Source organism: Protomyctophum bolini (assembly GCF_963924005.1).
Source record: "Protomyctophum bolini genome assembly, chromosome: 8".
NCBI classification, from domain to species: domain Eukaryota; kingdom Metazoa; phylum Chordata; class Actinopteri; order Myctophiformes; family Myctophidae; genus Protomyctophum; species Protomyctophum bolini.
In genome coordinates, this window is record NC_137869.1 from 29,283,232 (window position 1) to 29,304,062 (window position 20,831).

Below are 20,831 nucleotides of genomic sequence, written 5' to 3' on the forward strand. Positions count from 1 at the left end.
CACACATGTGGCTCTGACGTGAGCCATGAGCGCACATGGTTCCACTGAGTGAGCACCATGACAGAAGGGTGTCCGTGCCCTGCATGTACCCTGACCGCATTGACATGATTAGAATGAAGAGCACGTGGATGGAGGTGACAGAAGGCACAAGGGGGAAACGAGGGCCCTGTCAGAACTGTCACTGGCTCCACTGGCCAAAGGGCCCTGACCCCAATCCTATCCACTGCAGGGGAGGAGGGAGGGAGGGAGGGAGGGAGAGACAGACAGAAGCCTCGCGTTGCGATACTAATATATCACTGCGTTGCACTGCATGGGGCAAAGGCAGATGAAGGCTGGCTGCGCCAGGCTAGACAGACAGACAGACAGACAGACAGTATACAGTAAGTATTTCTATGAAAATAATAGGCCTATATATGGAGACTAACAGAGAGGGAAAGAAATGCTGAAATAAAATGAACATGTGGCAGGCTGGCGCATATCACTGGCCACTGTTCCTGCATGTTACAAACATATATAGGTTACGGAGAAAAAAAAACTTCTGTTTTGCAACACATTGAATATTCCGTCACGGCTGACTGAGCGGACATAGGCGACTGCAGAGACTGGGAGCTTCAACAGGAGGAAGGCTCATGTCTTCCACCTCCACTCTCATAACTGAGACCCAATGACTGACTCGCTTCAAAACAGATTATGCAGAGGTGGGCTGTCTCAGTGGTCCTGAAATCTCAAAAGCGTTTGGTGTTTTTTAACGTCTACTCAGGCTTTTGGGAGGACCCCAGACAGTTGCTTCAGTATTTAGATATTTGATATTCATTTTATCAGACACACCCCGTTCCTATACAAACCCATTGTAACTAAAAACTACAATGTATCGTAACCATGTTGGATACATTGAAAACACCTGTCCCTGCATGGTTCTGATGACTGATAGTGTCCGGACCACAGTTTGACCCCATTGAAAGTGAAGTCATTCTCATCATGAATCTAAGTAAAGTGAATAAGCTAGGCTAGCTACACAACCTGTGTTCTGACGAAAGGTATACAGACTGAACTCTAACACACCCAATGTTTTGTGACCACCCTCTGTGTTCCAATGAAGAGGATGGCCTTACATCCCATATTGTCTTTCTCATACACAGACAAGTGTGTGTGTGCAGACTGAGCACACGCATGCGTGCACATATACACAGGTCGCACATAAACACACACTTTATAGTATCACACAGCTGAATTGAGTGCAAGGTGAGGTCTGGTTCACATTAGGCATTAGGGAGAGGAAATGCACATCTTTTTCAGTTTAAGAGTCTGCTTCATGCTCCTGCAATGGCACAAGTATAAACACAGGCACAGGCATTGTAAAATACACCCGTACACACTCGTTTAGCGCGCTCACAAAGAGCTCTGACACGATACTTCACATCCTGCCCGTGTTCATTTAGCGAAATGCTCTCACAGATACAAAGCAGGTATGGGTGTACGTGTGTGTAATGCTGTTCAGAGAGAATCGGCGGCATAGTCTCAACCTGTTGGTATGCAGGGACCTGCATGAGAGTTGCTGTTTTTAACATTCCACCATTTGCATTCATTATCCCTCTTCTACTTTCAGGAAATGCAATTGCAATAAGGTTATTCACTCCAGACAGGAGGGCCCTGACCACCCAAGTCATTAAGCTACGAATAATGTTTTCCTTATATTCATCCTTAGCTCATAGGCAAGGGAAAATAACAAAACCATAAATCTTGATGTATTCTTTTAAATTTGTGTGACTGGTAGCTCAGACCATTATGCTCCATGCGAGTGCAAGGACCCTGGTTTCTGAATGCGTCTGCCCATTGATTTCCTGTCTGTAATGAATCATAAAAATGCCCCAAAAATGTAATCTTAAGAAAATCGCTCGAAAAGCGATCCTCTTATAGACAGCTAAAGTCTCCTGCACAGCCAGTGTGAGCCAATACGACCCACACACCAACTAACTTCCTGTTCTTCATAGCTACAATTTGAGACTCTTACTCAGACTTCTAGAATTAGACATTCATAAATAACTACACCCGATGGGCACCGGCCTACTCGGGAACGATGCAAGTTGAGAATGATGCACGTTGTTAATGCATGCCCCATCCGTTGTTGTCTTCTCTCAATCTCTGACCATCGGGGGGGGGGGGGGGGAATCCTGCGTATGGGTTTACATAACCCAGAAACCGATAGGTTAATTACGCCACTGGAGGCTGGGCCGGCCTAGCGGTGCGGGCACCTAAGCTGGTAATCCTGACAGTGTGTCGCGGGTTCGAGTCCCGATCCTGACGACCTTTGCTGTGTGTCTTCCACCCATCTCTCTCCCCATTTCCTGTCAACCTATACCGTATATCTGTCAATAAAGGCAAAAAGTCTAGGCCAGTCGACGACGGCGGTACTATGACCTCATATTGATGACATAAGTGTACCGTAGTCCATGGGAATTTGAGGTTTTGTCTAGATTTCAATGGAGATCAATCAATCAGAGTGCAGAGGGGCGTCACTCCAAATTTGGTAACGTCAGTGAACTCATAGATATTAAAAATAGATGCCTCATTGGCAGCTGCAGTTCATTGGAGCGATGTGTCTCCAACAAAGGCGGAAGTCAAGCGGAAGTACAGAAGGCCATGTGGAAGGTCATGTGGAAGGCACGATGTGTCGCTGGCTGCCACTCAAGTGACTACTGGCCAATCACAGCATGCCCGGGACTTATTCATTCAATCAAAGGGAGCTTAATTGGCATGATAAAACAAACATTACAAACTACACTGTAGGCCAATCAGAGGCAATGTAAATGTTTGTAATGTTTGACACCTCCCCTTCTGCGTCACAGAAGGGGACGTTCTGTATAGGCCCTACTGAACCTCCCCTTCTGTGACGCACGCAGAAGCTTGGCAAGCTTCCGCTCATGCTTCCGCTCATGCTTCCGCTCATGCTTCGCAAAGGAATCTCGGGAAAGCTTGCCTCCATGTTGCCTGCAAGAGAGACACATGCCCCAGAGCCGAAGGGGGCAGCTACCTTTTTAAGTCTATGGCTGTGTTCTCCCGGGGAGACGAGGGGAGGCGGCACATGAGTTGGTGAACCAAGGTAGCCACGTTTGAAACTGCCCCTCTAGTCCTTGGAAAGGGCTCGTTCCTCCAGCCTAACCACAGACAGACACACGGACAGAGATTTTGTGCATTATTTCATAGTTAGATTAAACATATATGAAATGTCTTTACGTATACAAACTAGTCATCTCATCAGCTATTTTCAAGTTGAACGAACTTTGATTGCCTTGTGCTTGGGTGTGGCGAGGTCACACTTCATCGTGTCCCCATACACCAACAGATAAACTTCCTTAGAGGATGACTCAGGATGACTCAAGACAACACCCCAGAGATAAGCAACACTGACAAAGGTTGGATAAAAAAAAGAAGTTACATGAAAAGAGAAAACCTAAATCTATTCTCTATAAGAAAATACAGGTGAATGAACCACCACCTACATTTTTGCAATGTATACTATTATAATTAGTATATTATTATATTGACATGATAATAGTGATGAATAATAGAACCAGAAGCTGGCAATTACATTTGATTATACAATTACAATACCCATAAATGTGAATCACACTTTTTTGAAAAAATTATACCTCATGTACACCTAAATACACCTGATGATCATGTTTAAGTGTGGGAAAAAATCACGGCACTCCATCTTTAACGTATCATAATGTCTGCCCAGTTGTGATGTTTCTCTTGTCTGCTTATGATCCAGACTCAGACAGGGATATCTGTCTCTTTTAGGAAGCAGTTGCGCCACATGATGTCCTTATCTGGGGCGCTGAATTGATAGAGAGGCAGTCTGCAATCCGAAGGTAGCCGGTTCGACCCCTCACCCAGTATACGTCTTCAACAGTACCTGCGCAAGACTCTTAACCCCTAACCACCCCTGTGTTATCAACAAAGCCATCTACAGTATAGCAGCCATCAGCTGGGTGAAGATAGAAAAACGATTTCCCCTCCCGGGGGCCCGTAAAAGAATATAATGCCTTATTCTCGTACTTCATCTTACACTCATTACATTTGTACACCCAAATGTTGGTTCCAGGGCTCCCGGTGATTTTTGAATCAAATCTGTACACCTTTAAATTGCTGCCTCAACACTGAGTATTTTACTGTGTGCCGGCAGTCGGCCCTCGTTGAATTGAAAGAATGCCAAGTTGTTTCTTTTTTCCCCCCTGTCTGCAGCAGGGTTTCTCTCTCTCGGCTGTCTTTGTTGCTGAGCCAACGACTAAACACCTTCCAAGACATGATGTTTGGCTCGGCCCAAGTGGGGAGGTGAGAGGCTTTATTGGAAGGGTCAAAACGGAACCAGCAAAGTCTGTCGTGGACGTGGACGACCTGAGGGATAACCTAGTAGCGTTGGTTTTCCCAAAATCAATAGGCTGACTTCGTACTCTGTGTGTGCGTGTGCGTGCGTGCGTGCGTACGAGTGAGTGAGTGCCTGGTCTGATTCAAGTTGAGATGTGAGTGGTTGTTGCTTGGTGACAATATTTCCTTTGGCCAGTGAGTCCAAACATGTGGTGCTGCATGAGTCTGACTGACTGGCTGGCTGTTCCCAACAGATCTAATTAATACTAATTTTACGCCTTTCACAAAAAATGCATAGTAATAACACTGCTAATGTCCTCTCATTGAGGAAAAGGCCAGACTTCTCTCCCATTTCAAAAGGTTACTGCTTGGCTGGCGGGCCATGGATAACATAGCATTGCCCCACTATAATGAATTGTGACTCATTACAATGCTGTATAAAGAACCTAAATCATTTGAGGGAGCAGCTATTGGACAGCACTAGATACGCTGGAAAATACCAGCAAGCGTAATGGTTATTATTTCTGGCCCAATTAAGCACTTTTATAGAGACTTAAATCTCAATATTTGTCTACCACTGTCTCTAATGTATTTAATAACTCTTCTATTATGTCTAACAGTTACACTTCATACATGTGTTTTCCGATGTGTTCAGATGACCAGATTCGCTTCACTTTACAAGCGTTTAAGAACACGGTGCGAACATCCTTTGTCATACGGCTGAGAGGAACCCATGTGACTGACTACTGGCGCTGTGAAATCCTCCTCCTTTGTCTTTGTCTTTCACACCCACAGGATGTTCAGAGTTGAGGGATGTAATATAAAGGAACTGGCTCCTGGAGCCAAAGTCAGACTCTATAAACCCGCTGATGAACCCAGTAAAGACCAGAACGGAGCCAGGACCAGACTACTAAATGCTGTTCGCTACTAATTGCTACATTTTGAGGGGACCATTCATGATATCAAACCCTGGTGGCAAAAAAGCAGGGAGACTGGGCTAATTAGACTGACACTGACACACTTGTTCTGAAATGTTCCCAGGCTGTGTGTGTGTGTGTGTGTGTGTGTGTGTGTGTGTGTGTGTGTGTGTGTGTGTGTGTGTGTGTGTGTGTGTGTGTGTGTGTGTGTGTGTGTGTGTGTGTGTGTGTGTGTGTGTGTGTGTGTGTGTGTGTGTGTGTGTGTGTGTGTGTGTGTGTGTGTGTGTGTGTGTGTGTGTGTGTGTGTGTGTGTGTGTGTGTGTGCGTGCGCGTGCGTGTGTATGTGCGTGCGCGTGAGCGTGTGCTTGCATGCTTGTGTGTGTTTGCCGTGTGTGTTTGCCGTCTGTGTGCGCCGCAGCTTGTGAGTGATGTTTTATTTACCTCTCGGCCTCTCCACGATGCCAGGAACAGCATGGCAAGGGATCGATTTTCATCGTTTCCCACTCAGGCCAGGGTCGCTGTCCTTATTGGGAGGGATTATGAAGGCGGGATTCGTGGGATTTTCCCCTCCTGTTGGCAGCCGCGTGTCCGCGAAGCCCCCTCTGCTGAGACGACCCAGAGGAAACCTTGCATAAGGCTTAATGAGCAATGGGAAAGGCTCCAGCACTCCTCTAGCCTTTAATTTCCACCTCAATACTGAGCAGAGCACGCCCCGGCCCTTCTCCGAGCCTCATTAACATGTGTATCCTCCCCCATCCAAAACACCAAAGGCCTTCCTCAAGCCAGGTGCTTCCCTTTTTAGCCCCAGCGGCCTCAGTGCTGTTGATCCAGTCACCCATCCCCGCCTGAGCTCTAGCAGAATTAATGGTGAGTCATGTTGAGATGGTAGAATGGTAGAATGGACAGAATACATACTTTCTCACGCCTTCCCACTGGCTGAGCGAGTGGAATAACCACCCTGTAATGTCTTGCCATTTACATGCAGGTCAATATCTTTGTTCTCCTATAGATAACATAATGTGAATCGAGAGTAGTGAGGTTGAGTTGGTAAATCAGTGTCCAACCATGTATGAACATGGGAATTGGATTTATACTTTGTCGTATGACAGATTTTCAACCCGATATCAACAGCGATATCAACAACAAAAATGTGTCATTACGTGCCCTTTGGCCACTGGCCAGTCTGAAACAAGGCAAGTTAAGAATGCCCACCCATTTGTGCTATATTTCTTGATATAATCATAGAGCACCGAAGTCTGACGTCACTTTCAGTAGAGGGCGTCAGTCCCCAGGTTCATGTATTTGTTTAGTTGCATTGAAATCGCCATAGGAGGATTTTTAGATTGCTTCATATAACAACTGTGTTTGAAAAATATACATGTCACCCCGGCCGCTTCACTCATATGGATATGAAGAATCAACTGACTGAGAGAAAACGCTAATGTTACTGCTGCTGAATTAGTTATATTTTCGCTAGAAGCAGACTGTATCATATTTGAGTGACTGACTGTTGCAAACGATACAGAGACACCTCCCTAACAATAACGCTGAGACAGCTTGTTTATTTTTGGACCACAACGCTTATAGTAGACGATATTAAGATCACCCCATGTTATTCTCCATAGAGAAATTACTTCCGCGAACCAGGGGAATCGTCGGGATGAGCGAGTTACGTCAGGACTTCGGTGCTCTATTGTCTGACATGCTGGGGTCCCAGCCCAGGCTTTTATTATCTCAGATTTTCTCACATTATCTCACACGCCAGCAAGCGGTACAAACGTGACCAAAAGCTCAGTCAATCAGTGCCGGGTCAGGTTAGCCAATTAGGGAAGCCGGTGCCCTCAACGGCATGTACTCGCGCAAGCCCATAGACTAGAAGTCTAGAATAGAAGTCTATGTCTATAGAATAGAAGTCTATGTAGAAGAGCCGCCATTGGACTGGCCCCATGAAGTGAACAGAGTTGTCGTAACTCTGTCTTACTCTATGGCTCTGAGCCCCACAACCCTCCCAAAGACACAGAGATTTGGCACCTATATGGCACTATTTTCTCCAGTGCCCCTAAACTTCTTTGCCTTTTTTAATATTTAGATTAATCTTTTTTAATAGTTTAAATAAGTCAAGTCAATTTAGATCGGCTAGTTAAATTAAAATAGTTAAAAAAAAGGCAAAGAAATCTAGGGATAAGGCATAATTAAGGCACTGGCGAAAGTAGGGCCCCTAGTGTGCAGACAGTATGCAGATGGTCCGGACAGAGGAAACCAAGGGTGTTCAATCTAATTGCCACACACCTACACACCCCGGTCATATACAGTAGGTATAGGACACACACATGCCTAGTTTGTGGCCATTCAGTCAGGTGGCGCCAGAGTTAAGATAATGTAGTCTTCAGCCACTGTAGTTAATGTTCATACAGTAGCCTATACGATTTTGTAATTGAGTGGTGCAACCATAGGGTGCAGCCACTCCAATGCCCAGCTATGTCCGTCCTTCCCTATGTCCCTCCTATGTCTGTCTGTCTGTATGTATGTACAGTATTTAGACTATGTTTAGGGTACCGACAGGTGACAGTGGCGCTGTTGAGCTTTACACTGTGCACAGGTGGATCATGCATGATGGGAAGCTGATATATATATTTTTTAAATGGGAAATTTACTCTTGATCAAAATATTCTCTTGAAAATTGCATAGCCTATAATTTCACATTTACAAAAACACAGTCAATCTGTCATGGATCCACAAGTCATCCTTTTGCCAAGGCCATGCAAAAATGTTAAGTGGCCTGGTATAGCGCCACCATGAGGCAGAATAAAAAGGTGTACTTATAGCTTACTGGCAGTGTGCATGAAACTTTTGCTGACTTTTGCTGACTTTTGCAAAGTCTCTCTCACAGACTCACACACACACACACACACACACACACACACACACACACACACACACACACACACACACAGACACAGACAAAAGTGTGCATGCGCACGCACGCACGCACGCACTCTGGTAAAAAAATATATACAAATTACACCAGGTTATGCAAAACAGTAACCATGCCTCTTATCAATTATTAAGAATGCTGAAATGTTTACAACTTCCTATAACTGTAAAAGACATGAGTCCAGTCACGCTCTATGCTAATGTGTCAAGCTGTAAGCAGCTGAATTGTTGCTAATTTGCATACTAACAACTGCAGTTGCATTAGATTACAATCTAATCAGATGAGGTGTTCAGTTTATAGACATAAAAAGGTGGACGCCTCCTTCGGCTCTGGGGTGTGTGTATCTCGAGAGTAGTTTGGAGTGGAGACACACAGCTCTAACGAACAGCAGCGGCCGATGAGACATCTATTTTTGAGGGTCGCTATAGCCCCTCTTATATGCTTTTAGATACTCCCCACACGTCTCATATTTGCCATTGACAATGCAAGGAGAAATTACATGTGCCTCAAATATGATGTAAATTTGTGGCAACACAAACATTAAATGCTATTGATAATTAAATTCAGTTGTTCATGAGATGATGTATGATGATGTATAATGATAAGAGCGCCCCTCACTTCACACAGGTGTGATTTTTCTTTTTATATCTATGGTTCAGTTACATCCGTTTAAAACATGTTGAAACAATGTGTTGTGTTCAAACATGGTAAATCTTTGAAACAGAATGTAAAATGTTATTTAAAAGAAATGAAGAAATAGCAAAACACTTACTTGCTTACTTATCAACTAAAATATCACTGGAGCCTGAATCATCTTTTGTGATTTGTGTGATCTCACCAACCATATATTTAAAAAATAACACCTGTGTGAAGTGAGGGGCGCTCTTATCATTATACAGTACATCATCATACAGCATCTCATGAACAACTGATTTATGTGATTGGTTGGTTAAATTTACGTCATATTTGATATTTGACCTAATTTCTCCTTTCATCGTCAATGGCAAATATGAGACGTGTGGGGACAAGATTTAGTGGTCATTTGACCTCATTTCTCCTTTCATTGTCAATGGCAAGACGTGTGGGGACAAAAGCTATAAAGGAGGGGCTAGCGCCCCTGGAAACTAAGGCACCAGTCCAGCAGCAGTCAGCTACTGTCCTTAAGGTTGAGTATTATCATCACATCTCAATCAATTTAACATGTAACTACTTGAGGTCTATGTGAATTACGTGATGCAGGCATTTTCTGCTAACCGGATGTACAGGGAGTATACATAACCTGAAACCCTATACTTCCTGCAGGCCTACTTCCTTTTGTAAGAAAGCTTTTTTCACTTCCGTAAGAAACGTCTGCCCAGTTATCAATATACATTTAATTTAATATTTAACCATAGAGAGAGGGTTCCAGAATATTGCAAATATAGGTAGTTTTGAATGCTACTTACATTAACAGTATAGGCCAATATTCTACCAAGTAGGCCTAGTAGGCTAAGTCTAAAGTCAGTCACTTACTTGTGATGTGATGTTTATGTTTCTGCAATTCTATACCATGTGCACTTGTGCAGCTGCCTTTTATCAGTATCGACTGACATTTTAATATGTCAAGCGTATACTGTATATTTCATGAGTTGTTCTAACATTGATACCGGTAGGCCATTATACATATTACAGTTGCTTTATTGTTAATATAGGGCTAAACATGAAAGAAACGGTCCCCAGAAATAGATTCCAAGTCCAAGTTAAAATAAGCAACCCTTTAAATGTTGGAGCAAGATTTTGGAACAGCCTCAAAATCTAATAACTTTAACTTGCACATATTTCTATTACTGAGCTATTCTGTTAATTGAGTAATTTCCTAAATAAGTACTTTGACTGGATCACACAATTCTTTCACTTGTCAAATTCTTTCCACATTTTGTGGACTCAACCCAGTCAAACCTTTTAGGAGGATGTAGTTGCCTGCCTAAAACACTTGTCCTGTCTTTTCACATTTTCAAATTCAAGCCAGTCCTTCTCCCCGCACTGAGTGACAGTTTCCCCTGTCTGAAACAAGTTTGAATAATTTCCACAACATAGTCTAGCACGGTGGAAGATTTTATTCCCATGGGCCCTGTCCAAGGCAAATACACTCATGAACTCATTGCAAGGAGAAAACTCTCACATCAAACAGAAAGATGTTGCAAAGCAGGGGACATTTTGTAAACACCCTGAAGCTGAGGCAGAATAGACTGAGACTAGAGGCAAGTGACTTCTCTTATTCTAGTGGTATGGCGAGGTCACCATACAGTATTTCCTCTGGGCTGAATGGGCTGTCACTATACCTGGAGGCTGGACAAGCGTTTGATGCTCTCAACCGCGCACACCCAGAATCCTAACAGTACGTCCTTTAGAGTTAAAAGTAAGATGTAGAAAATGGCATAACTTGTTATGATTGCATGCCAACAATATTCCACAATGCCCTTAGGCATTATGGAGGTAGCAATTCATGTTGCGGTACGATCATGCAGAACATGTAACCATTCTGAATATGTAACACGACCAGCAGGTCTTAGAACTTTTTTCTAACGCAGACTGTTCTACTCTATTCTAGTATACTTTTCTCTGGTATACTCTAGTTGACACTGACTGGCTATTTCAATTGATTGTTTAGTTGTTGCTATGTGTGTCCGCATGGCTGCTGTGTTATAGCTGTGCTGTCTAATTAGCCAGGTATGACCCATGGCCGAGGACAGGATATGATGCGTACCTGCCTCTGGATCTTTTCTATAAACACTTGGGTGTTTTTTCCCCTTCGATCATTTGCTGCTTTACCATAGGGTCAGAGAAAAACACATTGAGCCCCCTCTCTCCGATCACTCAAAGTACTGTAGGCTATGTCTCTTCTCGTTACAATTTCAACAGGTTATTTTTAGCAGCGTCTATGACCCGCTGTTTTGTAATCATAAGTAGACCTATACTTAGCGTGTGTGGTAACAGACCGTAGCCAGATGGTTGTCAGGTAGTCTGTCATGTCTGATGGCTATCTGTCCGATTTGATTATCAAATACTTCAAAGGGCTGGCAAGCTTATACTGTATGGCTACGTTGTGACAATATCAAGCTTCAGGAATGGATACCTCTGAGCTCGTCGTACACACACTTCTTTGCACGCTCACACACTGTACTTGAATGCATGTGTGCGTACTTGCATGCATGCATGTGTGTGCGTGTGCTTGCATGAGTGTGTCTGTGCTTGCGTGAGTGTGTGTGTGTACTGTATACTCTATGCATGTTCTTGCAGAACAGGATGTTACTGTATTTTGGAAATGCAACTAATACATATTCTGCCTGTTCAGTCTGCTACTGATGCAAGTGTTACATTTCCGTGTCAACTGAAAGATTTAATATCTCCCTCATTCAAACATGCAGCTGTTGTTATTCACCTCGACTGCTTAATCTCTTACTAATTTGCTCATGAGAAAAACATGATCAATGGGAAGAAATCCATTGATCTTGTACTCTGGTTCATCCATGTGTCCTAACTTTGTCTAAACAAGAACCAACATTTATTTATTCGCCAACATTTATTTACTCTATTCTTGCCATCATTGTGCGCAAATATGCTCATCTGCTGTGTGCATTCATTGTCCCCTGCATGCTCGCCCTAGATCTACCCCTTGCCTCTTTAACGCACCCCTCTTTAAAACCACCAGTCTCTCTCTCTCTCTCTCTCTCTCTCTCTCTCTCTCTCTCTCTCTCTCTCTCTTCCCTCAGCTGTTCCATGCCTCCGCTCCACTGGGATTGATACAATATTTTCCGACCTCAATTAGCAGCAGAGGGCCTGTTGACTAATTCCAACTGTTTTTGCACCTGAGAGGTTGGGAGTCGAGGCTGGAAAAACTGAGTGGGGGTGGGGGTGAGGGCTGGGGCTCTCGCAGGGCGTAGCAGGCTGGGCTGTCGGGGCAATGTTGCCGTGTCGACAGAGTGTAAGGGCAACACAGAGGACAGAGGAGGGGTCGCCCAAAGCCCCTGGACGGCAGCCATGAGAGGCTGTCTGTCTGAGCCGGGCTAAAGTCAGGGTGGACAGCAGCTAAACAGTCCAGATTAAACGGGTTAAGCCAGGCTGAGTTGCACTTACCACCACAACAACCACACATGATCACACTGGAAAGGTGTGGAAATGGTGATACAGGCAAATTATATTGCTATGGCCATGGTATCAATTTGTGCAATGTGAATGATAAGCTTGCTTGCATGCATGCGTGCGCGCGTGGGTGCGTATGTGTGTGTGTGTATGTAGGCCTATATTTTTTTTTAAACATCCACCTGTGCACACATAAAAAGAGAGCTTTTAGATCCCCAAATTTGTAGGCCAAAAGGAGATCGGGCTTTCAGCACCTTAGCGCCTACACTTTAGAACACATTGCCCTCAAGCACGCTGAATCAGTGTCCTCTTTTAAATCACACTTTTATAGATTAGCCTTCACTGCCATCTTTATTATTATAATTATAATTACCAGAATATATATTTTTTAACTTATATACCTCATTCGTTGGGGTACCCCAGGGGTATGTACTAAAAATCTCTTCTCTGAAAGCAGCCAAACGAAGCTCATAATAATGTATTGCGTCGTGAGTAGATTTGCTATTTCCACCAAATAGTCACCTATTGTGACATGCACAGAATAGGGATGCTCGTGTGATGGGTTAATGTGGTGAAGTGAATGTACATATAGTATAGTATACAGTTTACATTCTTGGCTGAATGCAACAAAAGCCTGTCGGCCTGTCACTTTTCTCTGTGACACTTGTGCTGAAGCCGCAGTCTTGTATCTGTGTCACCGGTCTGGTCATTAAATATGCACTGCTTCCTCCTAGTCTCGCTACAATCTATAGCAGAGTCACAGTATCAATATCAAGGAATTCTCTAGGTCAGGAGGCTTTAAGTCTGATTGAAAACCTCCTCATTGAGCATTGGCCACTGTGGCCTATACACAGAAAAAACCCTCAGTGTTATTTTACAGGTCCATTTGGTTCCATTTGTACAAGAAAGAGTTGAATGAACAATGAGGATCTTACAGTAGCTCAGCTCAGTAACTTCAAAATCGGTCTAAACTAGATAGTGAGGTTCAGCCACAGATGGACACAGATTTTCTTAATTCTGAGGCAAAGCCTCGATGACCACTGGTTTGGCAGTGCGCTCCGCTGCGCAGGGTGCAGGTACACACCCTCTCTCTCTGTAAGCATACAGAGAATCGTTCTTTCCACCAAAGGAAATGAGAGGATGATGGCTAAAGCGTATGAGGGCATTACATTTAAGGGGACTGTACTTTTTCATAGAGAGCGGTTCCATACAACTACGTAAACGCTTGTGACAAGGCCACGGAAAGGCACGGCATACATTGCAATCCGCAGTCAGCGCTTTTTTCTCCCCTTTTTCAAGACCTTTTTCATGATAAATAAAAAAGATCTTGCCAATTTTTTTTGCGATTGCCACTCCTCATCCAAGGTTAATTCTGAAGTGTCAAATTCAAACACAGGCTGGGAGTAATTAATGTAGTTATAACAGCTGACATATACCATGTGACAAAATGAACCCGTTACTCAGTAGAGGCACACCAGTACAATTTGTCTTGCACGCACGTGTTACATCCAATGACTTTCAGAATCAGCTTTATTGTCACATCACAGTTACAGGTAAAAAGTGAGTGAAATTTGTTTTTGTGCATAGTTCCCATTGTGTCATTTTTTCCCCAAGAAAACCAAAGAGATCAAGGCAGGAAAAATAAAGTTTGAGCGCTTTTACCACAAAAAGTACAGAAAAGGGTTTTCTTCTGTTTATGTCTTAGATATTTACAAGCTTTTGTTACAAACGGTACAACCAAAGGGTGGTGGTCTCTTAGCTATTTCCTCTGTGATTCAGGTCTGCCTTGCCCCTCTCTGCGTGCCTGGATCGCCCACACCTGAACTTTATTTATGTTTGTTTATGTTACCTTTATTTATCCAGGAAAGTTGGACATTGAAATTTGAGACCTATTTTACAAGTGAGACCTGGCCAATTAAGACAGGGCTAAAGAAGTATAAAAGTATGCAACAAAGCACAGAAGGTTTTTAAAAATGAGTAAGATGTAGACAGCATATCCATTATCTATCTGGTAATGAGATTAGGTGATCCAGTTTAAGTTTGGCCTGCAATTCATCCCTTGATCAAGGCCCTTAATAAAATAGGCTCATCTTACCTGCCTCAGCTCGAACAGCGGTATCATACAATGTAACCATTTGTGCGAACGTAAATTATGACTGCACCATATACGTAGAATAGCCATATGAATAAATTAACCAAAACATATACAACACAATATTCGGTCTGAGTGGAATGATTCAAGTGGTCAAGCTTAGCCATGGTAGATGAACTTATAAACCTATCAACAGTATCACCCTAAGCTGATAGATAAAAAGTCCAGCATCTAACCTTTTCCTCTCGGAAATGCAAAAGCAAGACTGCAAATTCAATACATGTTGAGAAATGTGAAATGTGTATGTCGAACCAAAATCAAATTTTACAAAGCTATGTACAGGTTCTCAGACATTTATTTTGCCGTTTTCTCCTGTTTTATTGTTTCTTGGGAAACTTAGTATTCTTCCATTTAGATTCATCAATGATCATTATTTTCAAGTTAGTTGAGCATGACCCTGACCCTGCCTATTTGAAGTGTTTCAGCTGACCTTTCTTGTAGTTTTGGTTAAACTTTTGGGTAAACCTGGTATTATTTTATGCTGTCATTGACAGTGAAGTGAAGTTTAGACAGGAAACAGGAAGAGAGAGATGGGGAGTGACACACAGCAAAGGCCATCGTGGATTTGCGACTCGAACCCGCAACACGCTGTCAGGCTACATTGAGCCAGGTACACGGACGGCTGCAGTGTGACTGTTATGGATCTGCCAGGTGAGTAATCCCGGCAGTTTTGACAAAATGTAACCCAGCTTGGCACCCTGGAACCGTGGTGACTGACTGACCTGTCGGCTTGAAACAGCAGCTGCTCTAAACCCACCCCCCAACCCCCAGTAGCTGCACGGAAAAACTGAGTCACCCACAAAAAGTAATTAATGACCAATATACATAAATATCACCGATGGTAAAGGCGTAAAGTATGCTCAATGCCCGTCCAGTCAGTCACTCGCCAGAAGCTTAATTCATAGCCTACTTGAGTGCACAATAGTGATGCTCACCGATTATATTTTTTTATTTTCCTTTATGAAATATCAGTTATTTCCAGTGAATGATACCATCATACAACAAAGTAATTAGGCTTAAGTAATTAGGGGGGTGGGTGGGGGTCAGCACATGACCAGAGCTGACCTGGTCAGGCGTCTCAAAGGTAGCTATTGATGGAGGCATGGAAGAGGCACGGTGGTTCTCTTCTCAGGTGTCCCCCCTGCATATAGACTCTGTACGGATATTGAGGGAATCTATCATGGGAACAGAACTCAACTGCACCACTGCTGCACTGCTGAGCTCCGAGAGCACGTTGGGAGACACAGCCCCGTCGGAGCAGGTGCTGAATGGTGTGATATATTAGCGCAAAGGGAGTGCCACACTGATAGGAGCTTCCGAAAGGAGATTTAGCATTGCCTGCAGGAAATGCTTACAAATCTAGCGTACAGCTCCTTGTCTGTCAGTAAATCACTAATGACTAAACTAATAAAATAAAAGCCCAATGCACCTGCTAGATACCCACACACATCCACACGCACGCACACACGTCACGCACACACACATGCACAAACACACAGAACACACTTTTACCTCTTTACCCACACAAACACAAACACAAAACCCTCATGCAATCACACACTGACTGAAGGAGAACTACAGAGAGAGAAAAGAGAATCTCACACTTAGTTGATCACCACGATGTAGGATCACTAAACAGCCCAAATCTGTATGCAGACTCTGAGCAATAGTAAAAAGTAAATGTGTCTCTCGTCATCGATTTTCTGCTGAAGAATGTGTTTCGTGGCTACATCTGTCCCTTACAACTGGAGCACTATCAACACACTTTAGACAAGTTAATCCCCTTTGAAACTGGATTTTTTTCTTCCCCTCCCAAGCCCAGTTTGCATCGCCAACTGATGCACAATGTCTTTCCTCAAGTCAACTTTATTGTAAACATAGAGCTGTCTTTCCCATGAGAAATCCACACTGGGGCATCCCAGCTTACCTAGCAACGCTTATCTCACACTCAAAACACAACACAAATAACTCAGCACTTAAAGAACTGGCAGAACTGAAGGATACCGTAGCCGTTATAAAAGCACCCAGATGAGAAAGTCCAGCCATAAAAACATAATTGAGGGTGTCACAGGGCACTTTAAAGATAGAGTACCTGCAGTAAATACTGCCGGTTCCGGCTACTTACTGTCAGCATAGTTCTTCCGCCGCGTGCCGTCCACCTTGCCTGTTTTGTCAATGCAGAGGAAGAACTTGTTGGCAGAGTAGAGCCGCCGCAGGCGGACGTCGCCCTCTAGGTGATTGTAGCTGCGAGTGTGTCTCTCCAGTGTCCACGAGCAGTTGATGCCGCCCGCCAGCACCTGAAGGGGTTGATGCCCTACACCGGGGGGGCATGCCCCCGTAGCGATGCCAGTGGTGGTGACCAGGAGCACGGAGAAGCATGCCAGGCAGAGGGAGGCCGCACTGGGCAAAGGTGGGAGCCGCCCGCCGGAGGAGGCTCCAGTGGCGGCGGTGCCAAGGGCAGGTTCAGGACCGAGACCAGCCACGGACGGCGTCCATCTGCACATGGTGGGTCAGACTCCCGAGGTGCACCTTGCGCAGGCTGTAGACATGATGCTGACCAGGAGACCAGGATAGACCAGCAGATGTCCCGTTCCTTTGGAGTGCTGACAAGAAGAGGGTGGGTGTCCTGGGACGGGCAGGGAGGGAACCAGCGCCCGCGGCACAGATCTTGTGGATGTCACCGACAGCCAGTCTGCACATGCAGCGGGAGCATGGATGAGCTTGTCTGTGCCTATCTGGTCAGTTGTCTTCTCCTCCTGAGGTGGATTCAGTTCATCCGATCCTTGATAAAATGTAGTCCTTTTGTAAATCCATCAGTGGGTTGGTTCCTTTTTTGTCTCTCCTCTCTGCTGTGAGATCTTCTTTCCTGTCCCAGAGTCAAAGTCCCATAGTATACTGTATGTGTGTTGTATATGTGTGTATGTACATCCAAGTGTGAGCATGAATGTATTTATGTTTGTGTGTCTGTTTGTTAGAGAGAGTGAAAGTGTGGGTACCGGTATATGTGTGGGTATATGTGTATCTGTGAGTGCATAAAGTATGTGTATATGTGTTTGCGTGCACCTTGCTCCTTCCAGCTGGAGTGGAATAAGGTGCCTGTCTGAGCTGCTGACCCGTAGCTGAGAGGGAGTTGAATGTGGGCTGGTGGTGACTGTGTGTGTGTGTGTGTGTGTGTGTGTGTGTGTGTGTGTGTGTGTGTGTGTGTGTGTGTGTGTGTGTGTGTGTGTGTGTGTGTGTGTGCTTGGCTGCTTGCGTGTGCGTGTGTAAGAGAGAGAGAGAGAGAGAGAGAGAGAGAGAGCAAGTGAGTAAGGGAGGGAGCAAGGGAAGGGAGGGAGAGAGCTGGTATGTTTGTGACACACACAGAGAGAGAGAGAGAGAGAGAGAGAGAGAGAGAGAGAGGCAGTGGCAGAGTGTGTCAAAGTGTCAGAGTGAGCAGCAGTCACTAGTCAGTCTGTCGTTGCACGGGGCAGTGAAGCAGTAAGTGAATAGCCTCACTCTCTCCTGTGTAAAGTCAGCCAGTCAGCCCGCTCTCCTGTGGAAGCGCTGTCTGTCTGCAGTTGTCCTGCATGCTCTATCCTATAGGCAGAGCTGGCATCTGGGGGGTTGAAAGGAGAGGGGTGGGGCCACTGCTCTCATTCATGACCATGTGAAACAAATGAAGAAGCTTATGAATTAGGTACCAACTTTTTTTTTCTTTAATCCTCGTTCAGTAGAGTTTATTTCCCTCCATCGTGGCTTGTTTCTTTGTTTTTTCTTTGATTTACCTGCGACCATCCCCCCGCCCCCCCCCTTTATTGTTCTTCAAGACAACTGGAAAGTGATTTCCATTATATCTGAAGTGATGACCGAAGAGTCTTTCAGCACAGGTCAAATCATCAGTGAACCAACCAGGGACAAGGCAGGCTTCTCTGACACCTGTACAGTATGGTGACTTCTCTTCGCTCCCTCTTCCTTCTCCGCGGACACACGGGACCAATTAAGGAGGCCAGGGCTTTTCTTTTTGTGCCGCTGCATGGCTTGAATCATCAGGCAGTCAGAAACACAAGGCTGGGGCTGGGAGTGTCGCTGGAGTTAGTCCAGATGAAGCCAGAGAGAGACCCTCTGATCACCTGCGTTAATGTTTCAATGAAACACCCTCTCTGATGTTTGTCGTTTGATTTGCGAGGCCGAATCGGAAATGAGGAACACCTTTTTTTCCCTTTTTTTTGCAACTTCCCACACTTGTCTGTCTTTTACTGGCTGTGAGCTGAAGTAGTTTCACAAGTGTCAGAGAATTTTCACATGCCCTACTTAATGTGAGGCATTAGGGTCCTGTCAAAGCTGTCAAGTAAATTATAACCCTCGCTCGACTACTGTTTTACGTTTAACCTTTTGCTTCCTTGAAACAACTGCCTATCACAACTATATAAAGGACAAGAACAAAACAAACAAACAAAAAACAAATTGATGTATAACTTGTCATTATGAATTATCAAAAATGTTTCACCACTTGAACGCCAGTATCAATATTCAGGGGGAGACATTAGCCAAAACATTTCTGATGTACAAGTTCACAGCGCGTCTCGTTACAACGTGTTGTGAGCTTGCAGATCGACTATATTTGTACATATTGTGAGTACAAAGCCAAATCAGGTCTGAGTCTAGAGGGTTTAAGTGGTTATTAATTATTGTGTTTTGTTTGAAATGACCATCCATTGAGATAGACATCGAGAGAAGAGAACTGGCAGCACATGTTCTAAAGTGGGGTTGTCCAGTTAACTGCTTCCTTTTAACCCATTTAGACCTGAGCACGATTCTACAAATGCCTTCTAAATCCTGATAGTTTTCTGAAAAACCCATGTTTCTATGTCAGTGGTTTTCAAGGTTTTTCATGTCAAGCACTCCAAAAATTATATGAATTTGGCCGCTGACCCCCATCTGAAAATATGTTGCTCCAGGGACCTCCCAGAAGCAACGATTTAAGTTAAAAATATTCGCTCTGAAATAATATAATATATTCAAAGATTTGCACCACATTTTCACGTTTTTTCAAAAATAGCAGATCTACAAGCTATGAGCTTGTAGATCTGCTATTTTTCAATAGCTAAATTAGAACATAATGCTTAAAACACCAAAAGGGGTAATGTGCATGGGGGAAAACCTTCTCAGAAAGAATTGCCGATCTACAAGCTCACAAATGCGTCGTAACGTGAACTTGCAGATCAGCTAATAATAATGTAGAGTGAAAACAGACACGCCACTGTCACAGCACCCTGAGGGACTCCGGTCAACCAAAGTATGGGTTTAAGTGGTTAAAAGGGTCTCTGTTTGAACTATGTGTGTATCACCCGGCGGCTGGAAGTGTCTGTGAGGGGTGCGTGAACAGGGAGTCAGGGGCGACAGTCACTTCACACTCTTTAGCTTGTTAACTGTTCAGAGAGACCCTCTGACCCCCCCCCCCCCCCAACACCCATAACCCATTAAAACCTGAGGACGATTCTATACGAATGCATTCTAAATCAGTATAGTTCTCAAACTTTTCAAGATTGTTTTTTAAATGTCCTTCGTGCCACGCTGTGAGCTTGTATAGCTGCTATTTTTGAATAGCTATACGGCAAAAATCTACAACACCTTCTCGATGCTTTCCCAGTTTGGGTGGGTTTTTTAACCCTGCCATCGTAAAAAGAACAGTGAGAAAACGACCAGTCTCATCTCTCTCTCTCTGTCTCTCTATCTGTGTCTCTCTCTCTAAACTCCCAGCTCCATGCCTGTGTACCTGCTGGTATATGTCCCGGCTATGGGACCCTGCAGGGGCGGCTCATCAAAGCCCCTCTACAGTGAACACGTAAACTCACAGTCTTTCTTTCACCCCCAATTAAACCATGCCGAGGCGTCTCCTCCATACTTCCTCCTCTGCATCCTATTATAGCCAATTATTTGATGACCGAGTGGCTGCTCAGAAGGAGACTGACTCCGCTGATCATCAATTATTTGCTTGGGAATGTGACAAAAGCTAGGACCACCGGCCTAGCGGACACCTATAGGCTCCATTGGAGACTGACAGCGTGTTGTGGGCTCGAGTACTATCCTGACGACCTTTGCTGCGTGTCACTCCCCATCTCTCTCTCCCCCATTTCCTGTCGATAAACTGTATACTATCAATAAAGGCCGAAAAAAAGGGAATGCAGATACTGTAGATGACCTCCATCATCAACACATAGGAGGCTTCAGGCTGTGTCCCATCTGCCTTCAAGTCGGCCAGAGTAACACCGCTCCTCAAAAAACCAACTCTTGGCCCGTCAGGGCACCTATAGGCTGATTCAGCCTGACTGTAAAATCTATCAGTAAAGGGTAA

General features: G+C 44.4%; 1 protein-coding gene across 1 annotated transcript in view; it reads right to left on the bottom strand.

The window, feature by feature from the left end:
- fgf22 (fibroblast growth factor 22) overlaps positions 1-17,549 on the bottom strand; it is a 38,381-nt gene extending 20,832 nt beyond the window's left edge. The window contains exon 1 of the mRNA XM_080769949.1: positions 16,623-17,549. Coding sequence (XP_080626075.1) covers positions 16,623-17,001 — 379 coding nt within the window. The 5' untranslated portion in view covers positions 17,002-17,549. The remainder of the gene's footprint in view (positions 1-16,622) is intronic.
- Between the last annotated feature and the right edge of the window lie 3,282 nt (positions 17,550-20,831).